This window comes from Nilaparvata lugens, chromosome 1, assembly GCF_014356525.2.
Source record: "Nilaparvata lugens isolate BPH chromosome 1, ASM1435652v1, whole genome shotgun sequence".
Lineage (NCBI taxonomy): Eukaryota > Metazoa > Arthropoda > Insecta > Hemiptera > Delphacidae > Nilaparvata > Nilaparvata lugens.
In genome coordinates, this window is record NC_052504.1 from 6,177,313 (window position 1) to 6,192,096 (window position 14,784).

The 14,784-nt window shown below is 33.2% G+C and overlaps 1 protein-coding gene across 1 annotated transcript in view; it reads right to left on the reverse strand.

The window, feature by feature from the left end:
• LOC120351448 (phosphatidylinositol 5-phosphate 4-kinase type-2 beta-like) overlaps positions 1-10,050 on the reverse strand; it is a 71,831-nt gene extending 61,781 nt beyond the window's left edge. Inside the window, 1 exon segment of the mRNA XM_039428890.1 lies at positions 9,913-10,050. Coding sequence (XP_039284824.1) covers positions 9,913-9,962 — 50 coding nt within the window. The 5' untranslated portion in view covers positions 9,963-10,050.
• Between the last annotated feature and the right edge of the window lie 4,734 nt (positions 10,051-14,784).

A 14,784-nucleotide genomic window follows, 5' to 3' on the forward strand; every position in this document is an offset into this window, starting at 1 on the left:
TCTAAGATCAATTTTGTTTACTTCAATCCAATCATTACATTGTAGCAAAGCAAGATATATGTTACTATAGAGAATATATATGAGCTACGAAGCTAATGTTTTTTAAAAAATTGAAAATGTTCAAGGAAATCTGAATGGCAACCTCAAGCGTTGATATTGTAACTAATAAACACAAAATCCCTGTTTTACAATGAATTTATGTGAGTTAAGAAGCTAATGTATTTTTAAAAATTGTAAATGTTCAAGGAAGTATGAATGAAAACTTCAAGCGTTAATATTGTAACTGGCTACAGATGGAAATAAATTGGAAGTTGCATTTGTTCAAATGCTAATTAATAAATAATTATTATTAAACGAAAATCCCAATTAAATGCTGTAAATCACCCCGAAGATTTCTGCTTCTGCAAATATCGACAACAGGGTAAACAGCTAGATGGAAATTCGATGAGCGCTACTATACAAAAATGATTTGTCAGCCCGGGAATGACAAATAGTTTTAGTATAATATCGCTCATCGAATTTCCATTTAGCTGTTTACTTTGTTGTCAATATTTGCAGTAGCAGAAGTCTTCGGGGTGATTTACAGCATTTAATTGGGATTTTCGTTTCATAATTCATTTTGTAACTAGTATTCACAATGAATTTATGCATTTACAATGAATTTATGCTGTGTTGGACAGTAAAATAGTACCTGTGAAATAGACAGTGAATAGGTTCCTAGGGAGTGTTTACTCACTGGATGAATGAGAATGTGCTAATACTCCCAATAGTATAGGAGTTAACCATTATAGTTTACCAGTAAAGGGGAGAGCTTATGGTATAGAATAGCCCATTAGCGGAATACAAATATATAAAAACTGCCATTAGTGACAGTGGCATAGCAGAGGCAGCAGAGCAAGGATTGAAAATACATTTTATACGGACAAAATCCGAATTGTAAATTGAGTGTGTAATTGAAGATTTTTGAAATGACACATAACCTACATTTGGACTGTTGTATAAATTAGAATTGGAACCGTTTTGGACGTATAAGCCTGTAGTACTTTTCTGTAAGTTGTGTAATTCTGAATGATCAAATAAAGTCAATGCAACTGAGACATTATCAATATTGTAGAACCGTTCCATAATTGAATAAAAACACACATACGTGACCGGTGTGGTACACGAAACCATGGTCGTGTACCGAATAAAACTGTGTAGAATTTGACAACATTTTTACAATTGTGTTTTTATTCAATTAAAGTCAATGCATTAAATATGTTCTCGGGTAAAATACCAATATAAAATTGCCTTGGGAGGCAACTCAGTTCCCGAAATACTCTGTAAAATGTAAGTTTTTTCCATTTATCTGTGTCTGGTTTCTTATCATTATAAAACTCTAAAGTGTCTATTATGTGCTTAAAATAAAATAGCTGATATTTTATAAACAATGCATTAAATATGTTCTCGGGTAAAATACCAATATAAAATTGCCTTGGAAGGCAACTCAGTTCCCGAAATACTCTGTAAAATGTAAGTTTTTCCATCTATCTGTGTCTTGTTTCTTATCATTATAAAACTCTAAAGTGTTTATTATGTGCTTAAAATAAAAAAGCTGATATTTTATTAACATAATAATAGAAAAAGTCAATCTCAGTGGTGCAATCCACCATATCTACAAAACAAATCAAATCTATGTAACTGATAAGAACGAAAGTAATAGAGTATTTAGATTTATATAAATTGAATAAATAAATGAATTAATGTAAAGTAATACAATGAAGTAACTAGAGGACATGAATCTAAGACTACAGCCAAGATATGAGAGCCTAGCATTGGCTACACTGTACATTTCTAAAGTTAATCGTCTGAAATTTGATTTAAAATAATAGCCTAATTGAAGGTTTTGCAAATTGGATTTTAAAAATACACAAAAAAGCATCCTTAAACAATCTATCAAACTGTGATACTGTACTCTTGTCTGGAATCTGGACATAAATCTAAAAACTACTGCCAAGATATGAGAGCCTAGCATTGGCTAACTGTACATTTCTAAAGCTAATCGTCTGTAATTTGATTTGAGATAATAGCCTAATTGAAGGTTATGCAAATTGTATTTTAAAAATACTCAAAAAAGCATCCTTAAACAATCTATCAAACTGTGATACTGTAACTCTTCGATTTGAAATGATATTTGAAGGTTTTGCAAATTGGATTTTGAAAAGACTAAAAAAAGCACCCTTAAACAATCTATCAAACTGTGATACTATAACTCGTGTCTGGAATATAAAGTGAGATTCACTTAAAATGCTGTCAGCATTGATAGAACGGGAAGAATTGATGTTACTCCATAAGGAATGATGACAATTTGAAGTGAAGTGATAATAGATAGATTTTCTAAATGACAGCAGTCTAGGCGGTAGCGTAACTCAATATTATGGAGTCACTAAAGTGTGAGACACCAAAATGATTTTTAAATATTGTGGATTATGGGAAAACTAGAAGGGAATCAGGAATTTTCCACGGACAATTTTTGTTTTGTATGTAAAATACTTTGGTACAAGGGTCAACCACTTCGGAAACACTTTGTAAAGGTGATAATAATACTTTTTGTGTAGTTGAGAAGTTGATATTGTGGTAATTATTCATATTGAATGAAAAAGACTAAGAAATTGTCAAAAAACCACTGATTTATTGATAATTAGAAAGACCGGTTTCGGTTATTACACCATTGTCAATCTCTGATAAACTGTTTATCAGAGATTGACAATGGTGTAATAACCGAAACCGGTCTTTCTAATTATCAATAAATCAATGGTTTTTTTGCAATTTCTTAGTCTTTTTCATTCAATGTGATAATAATAGTAAGATCTAGGAAAAGGGCATGGTATTTTTTGTGTTTGATTTTAATCTCACAAAATCTTACAATTTTATAGTTTCTTCACAGTTTGGATATCTAATTGTTTGTGATTGATTTAATTCATTTTAAAGTTTGTTTTTTTCACATTGTTTTTGATTCATTTTAGAAGTATTTTATAATTTGAAATCTGTGTTTATTTGTTTGTTTTGAATTGTAGATTGAAGTGTAACTAAAAAATAAGAAAGTAGCAAAATATAACCTTGCAGTAAATTTGGACTTTCGTATAAATAAGATGTTTTGTGTGTAATTCATACTATATTAATGAATAAATAAATTAATTAATGAATTGGACCAGTTTTGGGCTTTAGCTTGTGATACTTTCCTAAGAGTTTTATAATATTCTGATTGAATGAATAAATAAATTGTAGAGTAGATTTGCTTTTAGGGATTGTTATACTTGAATGTGTGAGAAATTGAAATCAACGGTAACAATATTAATAACAAGGAGCAATAATCAAACTTCACTAAAAACTTCTCAATAAAAAATCGTTTTCCATGAAAGTCCAAGCAACAGCACAAATTATGAAAATGAGGATTTTTTTCTAGTTGAGTTTTACAGAGAACATTGAAATTAACAGTTATTTTTATTAATCAATTCTTATAATTTCTTTCGTACATTTTCCAAATTTAAATTTACACCTTGTTTTGTATTTAATTATTTTAATCATTCACACTAAAATGTTGTGTACTGCTTGATTTTTTTCATAATTCCTCTAATTTCTGTTTGTAAGGCTTGAATCTCTACCTTGCAAATGCAATTATATAGCTAAATTCTCAGAGTAGGTGGCTTCAACTTAGCAGTTGCTTATGCAGTACCTTCAAACACATTTCTTACGTTATATAAAATTTATTAGAAGTATTATTAAATTATGTTTTAGAGGATAATTTTATGTATTGAAGTGTTTCATTTTCTCATTAATGGTCCTACTTTTTCGGACATGTTAATCATTATCAAAATTTGGGAATGGAAAAGTTTTGGGCCAAGCCTGTTCTTCCTTCTCAATCATATTTATATGATTTGTGATTGTATCCACAAATAAATAAATAAATAAATATTACACATTGTTCTCAGAACAATTCAAGTAATAAGTTTGTATGTTGGTCAGTTTGATGAATGAATTTCAAATCAAAAGAGTGAAAAACATTATAATAAAATATTATTATTAGCATAGCGCTGATTATTTATGTAACTAATCTAGATTAGCGCAACTCATTAATAAAAAATAGAAAATATAATACTGTATCAAACTAATAGTTAAAACAGAGAAATATCTAGTATTTGAAATAATTATTTTCATTACTATTTCATTTATTACGTTTTTGTCAATATAATACAATCTTATATCAATAGTTGGGTTCATTGTTTTATGTATTGGGTTTATTGTTATTAGAAAATGAATTTTCTAAAGTCATTATTATTGGAAGTGAAAGTGCAAATTTTTAGTGAGGAAACATGAAGAACCCAATATATATAACCTATAAACTTGAGTGTTGATAGGAAATGACATTGGGTAATACGGCGAGACAAAACATCCCAAAGGATCTCTGTGCCGATAAAAGCCATAAGAATAAATAAATAAATAATTATTATTGCTGGGCGTAAGAATCGGAACTGATTGAAAAGCCGTAGATATCGTTTATATATTTAAATGAATTATCAGCAATCTACAAGGGTCATTATTATTGCTGGTCGTAAGAAGCTGAACTAATTGAAAAGCCGAAGATACCATTTCTATATTTCATTTTTATGATCAAGTCTACAGTTTTAAAGCGATCTATTTCACTATTGGTCCCCCACTAAAGCATATTGATAAGTCAATAATGATTACAATTCATGATTTTTAAAGTGAGTTTCAATTACAACTCCCAGCATTAGCTGAGTGGAAAGCATTGATGCATTGATGTAATATTAAAGAAATTGTGGAAGTTCAAAGTGAATATAAAATGATTAAAAGATTTTGAATTTACTAAAATCTTGTTCAAGAAGATATTGACATCTGAATTGTTAGTAGCTTTTATGTCAGTCACCAGAGGCTAGTAATAAGGGGTGATATAAAGTTAAGAAATCATATATTGCAATTTTTATCCAATGAATAAATAAATGCTATAAATTTCATTTATATTCATTTTACTTTCCTTGCCCTATTACCATAGGTAAGGAAAGTATTGCTTTCCAAAAAAAAATTAAGATACCCCAATTTCTAAATTTCTATATGTTCCAAGGTCCCCTGAGTCCACAAAGTGATTTGGTATTGGTCTGTAAAAACCAGATTTTTGAGAATCACATTGAACGGATGGAACAGATGATGCAGTAGTCTATTCAAACTTGACGCGCTTGCAAAAAAACGATTCTCTTTTGGTTTCTTCACATTTTTTACTTTCCTTGCCCTATTACCATAGGTAAGGAAAGTATTGCTTTCCGAAAAAAATTAAGGTACCCCAATTTCTAAATTTCTATACGTTTCAAGGTCCCCTGAGTCCAAAAAACTGGTTTGTGTGTGTGTGTGTGTGTGTGTGTGTGTGTGGTGTGTGTGTGTGTGTGTGTGTGTGTGGTGTGTGTGTGTGTGTGTGTGTGTGTGTGTGTGTGTGTGTGTGTGTGTGGTGTGTGTGTGTGTGTGGTGTGGTGTGTGTGTGTGTGTGTGTGTGTGTGGTGTGTGTGTGTGTGTGTGTGTGTGTGTGTGTGTGTGTGTGTGTGTGTGTGTGTGTGTGTGGTGTGTGTGTGTGTGTGTGTGTGTGTTGTGTGTGTGTGTGTTGTGTGTGTGTGTGTGTGTGTGTGTGTGTGTGTGTGTGTGTGTGTGTGTGTGTGTGTGTGTGTGTGTGTGTGTGTGTGTGTGTGTGTGGTGTGTGTGTGTGTTGTGTGTGTGGTGTGTGTGGTGTGTGTGTGTGTGATGAAAGGAAAAGAAAGATGAAAGAGTCTAAGGTGTTAGGTGAGATCCGAACTACCGGGAAGGATTCGCGAACTCATAAATGATTCAACTGAAAAATTATCAAGTAGCGCTATTAAAGTAAAACTCATAAATTATGTATTTAGCAAAGGACACTCAAGAGATCCAACTAAAGTATCAAGCGCATGTCTTGACGGGTAGCCGTCTAGTTGTCACTCCGACCACTTGACACCTGGTCATTTTGGCCATAGGCGACTACTTGTACCCTCGTAAAAATATACCATTGCCGTCAAATTGTCACCCCGACTACTTGTCACCTACTCGACCAAAGGTGCCAACTAGTCATGACCGTAAAGGACAACTTGACACCTCGCACCCTAGCGACAGGGTGTCCCCCCGACTAGTTGTCACCTCCTCAGAAAGGAGACAAGTAGACGGGCATGGCTCACGTCTACTTGTCCCCTAAAAACCGGTTTTAAAAGCGGACAAGTTGTCGGGGTGGCACCTAGTCGCGTACCCGTCTCAACCTATATAAGCGATAAGATACCATCGCGACCACGGAGCCAACCACTTTCACACACAAGTTCCTCAGTTATTACAAGAATAATTCTGTTCTAAAGATGATGAGCCCCAAGGCCAGGCGCACACCAGTTAGTCAAGACAAGACAAGACATGATCAGTCACAACACTTCACATAGTTGCTTATGAAGACATAATCTAATTAGACATGTCTAATTGCAATGACTAATCAGTGTGAGTTGCGTCAAAAGCAACAATGTGAAGTATTGTGACTAAATGTGTCTGATCATGTCTTGACTAACTGGTGTGCCCCTAGCCTAAGCAACTATGTGAAGTAATGTGACTGAACGTGTCTGATCATGTCTTGTCTTGACTAACCGGTATACGCCCAGCCTAAGCTTGTGTTGTGAGTAATAATAAAGGCGAGCCTATTATTTTTCATGGGTTCCGAATCATCGGGAAGTGATTTTGAAGCCTACAACTGTCAAACTTGAATTCAAAAAAGGACTTATGGAGTGAAAATGCACTTACATTGGTAGTGACGATATTTTCGACCTGTTGTTGGTCATCATCAGTCTCAGAGTGTGGCCAACAACAGGTCGAAACGATCGTCACTACCAATGTAAGTGCTTTTTCACTCCATAAGTGCTTTTTTGAATTTAAGTTTTTTTAAAATTCAAGTGAAAAAGTATGGATATGCAACAGAGTACAACTGTCAGTTGGTGAATTTGGTCTCAATTAATCAACAATCACTCTACCAGTTAGAAGGGAACGCGTCAAGTTGTCACACCGACAAACTATCACCTTATAACTCCTGTTATTGAGGAGATGTGTCGTCTCCAACACGCCGACAAACTGTACCCATTCTAAGGAGGTGACAGGTTGTCACCATTCTAATGAAGTGACAGGTTAACACCTTGAAGCGAGCGATGTAACACCTCATCTATATAATAAGAGAGAGTAGGGTTGTGTTTGTTCGTGTGTTCGTTTGTTCGCATCAAAACATGTAAACTTGTGGATTGCATACCGGAAAAACGGGAATGATTTAGATCTCCAAATTTTGAACATAGATTCTAAAAATATCAATCTCGTGCACCTGGAAGCCCAAATTTCAATTTTCCTTCTAGATTTTTCAGAATTAATGTTCAAACTCATCTATGCTACCGTAGGCTACATGAAGTTCCATAGCCCAAAGTGTGTCTTTTTATGAGCAGGTTATAAGAAAATGCAATTTACGAACGTCTATGTAGCGCAGCGGTAAAACGCTAGCTTAAGGAGCGATGGTTCCTCGGTTCGAATCCCCGATGCTTCCCATTTTTTTTGTTCTTAATATTTTTTCCATCGAAACGTATTATTATCAATTATTTTTTGAAAGAATTTGTTTTCATTACTATTGAACTTGGATTTTATCAAATAATTATTTTTAATGTAAAATTTTGCCACCAATACAAATGAATTGGACATAGTCTTCATGCTGTAGGCCTATAATTGAATTTCATAAGAAAAACATGAATAGATCACAATAAAATAAGTAATAATTTATATACTTCAGTTATAATGTAATATCAGACACGAATTCCCAGTGAAACGAGTATTCTAGGTATTTTGTTTGGAATTGGGGAAAACAAAAGGCTGCCTGATTCAAATTGAGGAGGATCCTAATCGAACTAAAATTTATTGATGTATTGGAAAAATCAATATGATTCTGTGAGGTTTCCAAGTATTATGTATTCTTCAGTTTTCTATACTATAATAAAGGAAAGAACTGGCTTATACACGTAAGGAATAGGGAATTATGTTTGACGCATCATCACGTCTGAAATATACTCAACTGATTAATTTGAAATTTTGCATATAGATTCTTCATTAACCGAGGATGGTTATAGGCCTATTTTCAAATTTATATTTTTTTATTACGTCAAGTTTTCATTTTGCAGTTTTAAAATAGACCCTTGCGAAGCACGGGTTACCTACTAGTCGTATAATATGGTGATGTAACCTGAGGTTTCAAAAGGTGTCGAGGCGAGAGAGAGATGATGAAACAAAATGTACAATACCACCAATTTCTATTGAATTCAGATGCTAATTAGTTGAACAAGACTTTAGTATTTTTTTCTGAGGGTGAAACCAACATCCTATACTAGACTTGTGCATGGGTAATAGGAAGGATGATGATGATGAGATATGAGAGGACTCGCATCTACAGCTTTAGGTGTGTTCCGAACCACAAGAAAGCAGTTTTCGAACTCATAATATTATAGTCAGCTACATATATTTTTATGAGTTTAAACATTGGTTCCCGGTGGTTCGGAATTCACCTAAATCCATAGGTTCTCTACTCCCGACACCATCTTTCCCATTACACACACAATCAAGCCTGGATATAGTAGATTTACTTTATTCAGTTTAAAACTAATCTTATTTTAGAGCTTTTGTGGGTTTCTCAGATCACTAATCGGGTCGATTTCAAAATCTAGCAAGCTTTGAAAATGTCGAATGCATATGAAAACAAGCTTTCCAGTGTAAAACGTTGCTTGCTCACGGCACATGCTAGATCTATTACATGTGTGTGTGTGATGCAAATGTGATGTCAATTATCACGATGACTTTCAGTTAGTATTATTAGCAGTATTAGTACAAAATAACAAAGGTATATAGACTTAAAGGTAGGCCAATGGTGTCATTTTTAGGTGTAACCACAGAGAAAAGCTAGATAAGAAGATATCCCATGGTATAAGGCGTTTATTTTCCAAAAAAAAAATCACTGCTAACTCAAGCCTATATTCCTAGTAAATAATTTTTGTGAAGTTATGTGACGCTTGTAGTCTCTCATACTGTGCCGTTCTTACACTCTCATTCGGTCGAAACAGTAAGGTTCAACCCTCACTCTTACACGACTCAGGTCGAGAAGAGACTCGACTCTAGTCGAGAGCATTTGTTGCCAAATGGTGACACTCAAACCGGTCGATTCTAGAACCGCGACGTCACCATTTGAAAACACATGCTCTCGAATAGAGTCGAGTCTCTTCTAGACCTGAGTCGCGTAAGAGTGAGGTGAGCCTTACTGTTTCGACCGAGTGAGAGCGTAAGAACGGCGCAGTATGAGAGACTACTATCGTCACATAGCTTCAGAAAAAATAACTACTGGGAATATCGGCTCTAGACTCGACTCTAGTCGAGAGCATGTGTTGCCAAATGGTGACACTCACACCAGTCAATTCTAGTTTCCGCGACGTCACCATTTGAAAACACATGCTCTCGACTAGAGTCGAGTCTCTTCTCGACCTGAGTCGTGTATGTGTGTGAGTTGAGCCTAGTAATTGACAGTAATCGATTTGAATTAAGAAAAAAGGCTTGAAATTTGGAACATTACCAAGGAATATTTTCTTATGCTATCTTTTCTCTACGGTAAAACTTCCGTGACGAGGTACTAATTGGCAAAATCAAATCGATAAAGACTGGCCAACCTATAAATCTATCTACCTTGCAAAATAACAAAAGTATTCTCGACTAATTGTGATTTGAGAAAAATGAAACCAAACTGGCAGTTAAAAATTAGCATTAAACTGTGGAGTATTGTGGGGGACACTCGGTTGACAATATACTGACCTCCGCGTTGGGATTGTTCTGTAATTCTTACTTTCTTTTTTCAATGGCATGGTGGGCGAGCGATGAACCACTTGATTATGCTGGGTTCTATTATTTGAACTCACAACGTAGCTTTCATTTTCGGTAAATCTAAAGAATCGCCAGTGTATGAAAATCACTGATAGAAACTACAAAAATTACATTATTGAAAGAATAAAAATAAAATAACAGCAAACACTTACCTACAAGCTATTTATAAAGAGTGTTTCTAAGGGTGGAGTCATGGTGGAGCGGCGTAGGTAGCTTCAAGAATGAGAGTGTTGCATTTAATGTAAGTAATTCGTATGAAACACATCATTTCAATACATGCATTTCATTCAACACACTCAATCTTGAAGCTACCTTCAACGTTACATCATGTTTCCACCCTAAATTATTGGCCTCAAAATTTCAAATAGATTCCTTTATTATTATAAAGAGCTTCCATCAACAAATGATAGTCCAAATTACTCACGAAATATTAAATTCTATGATTCATGATAGATGTTCGATATCAAATTCTAAGGAAAAGCATAATAGATGTTGTTCTATATGTAAGGAATGTTTGAAATATGTAACTCATTGCTAGAGCACAAGATTTATTTTTTGCCACGCCAATTATTTAACAAAAATTTATCTATTTATTTTCTTGTAACACTTTTGTTAATTGGTGAATAAATTTGATTCGATTGTGTCCTCCATTTGGTGTAACTATGCAATTCATCCCAAAGTTAATGTTTAGATATCCTTAACTATGCAATTCATCCCAAAGTTAATGTTTAGATATCCTTAACTATGCAATTCATCCCAAAGTTAATGTTTAGATATCCTAATCATTAAGGCTACAGCAGTATTATGTTTTTGAAAATACCCAAAATATATTTTTGTATTACAATTAGCTAGTGGGGAGTCCCTTACGGGATGGCCCCATCTAGCCGCTGGTGGGCCTCAAAACTGTTACATTGCAGCCGGGACCGACAATCAACGTGCTCATACTAAAACAAGGGACAGTCTAAAAAGTTTTGGTCATTTCTGGGATCAAACCCGGGATCTCTAAACTCCTAGGCGAGCATTTTATCAACAAGCCCTTGGTCACTCCTCATGTTTTTCAATATAAAGTGGTGAAGGAAGAACAAAGTAACTAACAAATAATGGTGTTTATGATCCTCACTTAACTAACGATAAACAGAAAATCAACTGCTGTAGCTTCAAAGATAGAAAACACTTCAAGATGAGTTTTTGTTAATGCTCTACAATTCAACAACTGAGAAAAAAATTAATCTGGCTCTCATAGAAGACTTGACACCATAGATAAAGTATAGCACAATGCTATATTTTCTCTATGGTTCACAATTCGCAGGCTGCACACTGCACTCCATAAGACCGAAATAATTCCTCGAATCGAGTCACGTAAATGAAAGCCTACCATACCTTTACACACAATTTGTGATGTATCTAAGAGTATATAGCTCACATGTGTATATAGCTCACATATTATTCGTTCACCTAATTAAGGACATATAATATTTTATTTTATATATATTATTGTATTATATTATATTATATAAATTATATTATCATTGACCAGTAATGATGCAACTCAAGTAAAATATTTTTTGAGTGATTTTGTATGTGACTCATTATTTAAAGCTCCTTCTCCTGATGAATGAATCTACTTGAAATGAAGTCAATCATTTAGAAACATTCTGTATATTGTTAAAATACATTAAATTTTATCTAGGAACCAACAACTACGGGTATTAACAGAGCATTTGAGTCGCTTTCAGGGATTTCACAAACTGGAAGTTTTAAAGAATTTTATAAAATCTGAATCTATCGAGTGAGAAAAAGAGGTTCTTTGGAAATTTTATACCCTGATGAAAAATAATAATTTTATATTCCAAATAAGGCTCTAATTTAAATGCAATTCATATACACCTGCCATGCACTATTCACAAATTATAGCTGAGAAAAATGTATTTAAATATAGGTTTTGCATTTTTTAGGGAATATATTCATTAAACATTGTTCAAGATGTGTCCAAACTTTTAAAACCATTAGGACTTTACTGCGGAGTGTTTTTGGTCAAGTTTTTTCTCAAAGTTTTTCCAATCTTATGTATAATTATTGTACTCTTATGATTACTCTTCTACAAATTATTGGGGAATTTTTTATGACTTATTTATAAAAAAATTGAGACTAGAACCATTCAGGATCAACTCACACCTACGCGACTCAGGTCGAGAAGAGATTCGACTCTAGTCGAGAGCAGTGTTTCCAAATGGTGACACTCATACCAGTCGATTCTAGTCTCCGCGACGTCACCATTTGAAAACACATGCTCTCGACTAGAGTCGAGTCTCTTCTCGACCTGAGTCGCGAGAGTTGAGCCTCACATGGGTGATTTATTAGATAGGATAACTGATTCAATTCTATATTTAGATTTTAGTTTGTAAGTAAATTTAGCAAATTTAATGAAATAAAACGATAATATTCTTTATCAGGAAAGTGGTGATTTGAAAGTGATCTCTACAACTCAACTTCTAGATAGCGATTTATTAATGGATAAGGACTCAGACCTGTCATGAATGAAAACCCGCACAATTTGGGTACGCATTTTCAACAATGTCCCCATAAGAATCAATGATGAATAAGTACAGGCTAAGTAGTAAGGATCATTATGAAATTATGAGAGCTTCAAATGCTATATTCATTTACAGTTATAAACCGCAATGATAATAATTGTATGGAGCGGAGGAATGAATTGTTATACAGGGTTATCATAAAAGAATGGTGCGGTTTCAAACATGGTTTAAAAAAAAACCAAATTACTTACAGTTGATGTTGTTTATTCATCTAATTTGTCGTCTCAGGCAGTTTTTTACATAATTGATAAATTAAAATATGTGCGCCTTTAGTCGTTCGACAAAATATCCAAACGATAATCAATTTCTCTCCAAACATTCGCTAACATTTCATTGGTTATGGTTGTCATTGCTTCATTAATCCTGTTTTTTAAGTGGTTCAGGTAGATTTTTCTTGTAAATTTACATCAAAACATTGTTTATTCACAAGAAATCGCGAACTGAACTTCTTTAAAACAGGATTAATGAACCAATGACAACCATAATCGAAGAAATGTTATCGAATGTTAAGAGAGAAATTTATTATCGTTTGGACATTTGTCGAGCGACTAAGGGCGCACTTATTGAAAGTTATTAATCATGTAAAAAAACTGTTTCAGACGACAAATTAGGTGAATAAAAAACATTAACTGTAAGTAATTTGGTTTTTCTTTAAACAATGTTCGAAACCGCACCATTCTTTTATGATAACCCTGTATAACAAAGAGGAATGTCATGAATGTTGGTTTGATCTTGAAATATTAGACGTTTCGAAAGAATATGGATTTAATTGGTCATTTGCTACACTAATGCACTACTCTGATTCATCTAACAATTTTCAATTCGGGATTGCATGCCAATGTTTCCTAGATTACAAAATTACTCATTCGGTTTCAAGCTCACTGCTTCATTCCTAACTAACAAAAATTCTAGATCCAAGCTAAGCTTGTTTCAAACACTATTTGAAAAATTCTCAGATTCTAGATCAAATGGTTTGAAAAACAGCCAGGAATCTGATAGAGGAAACTATCTATATTAGTAATGATAATCTATAAACTGTAGATAGATTCCAGTTTAGTAATATCCAGAACTGTGGATCAATTGAGAGAATGCTAAGGTTACAATTTGAGGCTTATTGGGAAAAATTTCAGTTAAGTAACACTAACAGTAATAAATTAATTTTGTGATTGTGCATTTATCCGTAGTAAAATTTTAGATTATTTTGGTGAGTATTGAGGAAGACAAAACAATAAAAGTAGATTGGTGTAATTAGTCATAAATTTATTATTAAATCTTCTATATACATTCATGACAAAGGAATCAGTTTGAACTAAATTTCATTTTAAACTGGATTAAGCTATGACTGTACAAACAGCCCAAATTGGTTCAATTTGAGTAATTTACTGGGTTTATTAGAAACAAAATGTGTTTTTTTTATTATGATGAATTTGTATTGATATCAATAATTAATCTTCTATATAATTAAATTTTATATCCCATATGTCTAAAATTTGTATTAATACAATGATTGATTTTCTATATAATTAATTTCATATGACCCAATATGTCTCACCAATCACTCCGAATTGTGAATTTTAAAATTTTAAATTAAGACGGAATTTTCAAGATTTTTGGTTCTCGCTTCAACTCTTTAACAGTTTTCATTTATTATCATAACCTAAGAATCGCAAATTTTTTATTTCACAATAGCAGTTATTGCTGTCAAAAGTTTGTGGGAATGAGAGGGGATAATATTTGAAATTAATTTTTCTTATTTGCCTATTCCCATTTGAAGGAAGTTTCTTTCCCTAAGCGGTACCTAATATCATGTTTACAATGACTATCCATCCTGACTATCTAATTCCCTTTTATAAGAAAATGTCAAAATAGATCATTCCAAATACAATTTGAATAATCTAATATGATTACAGTAGACAATCTAGGTAGTACTGAAAACAAATTGTAATACAGGCGGTATATATTTACATAGCTTCATTGAAATCAGAATGTATTCAAGCTTGAAACCATATCAATAAGTTATCGAAACACCGTAGCATAGAATCTTCGCTAAATAAACCTAATATTTTCTAACCTATGAGATTTAGTCATTTTCTAGAGAATGAGGTATAAGCGTTTGAAGATATGTATATTGAAGAGAAAGAGATTAAATGGAAAACAATTGAATCACACTAATATTTGAATGTTGTAAGTTAATCATTTTCTTACCTTG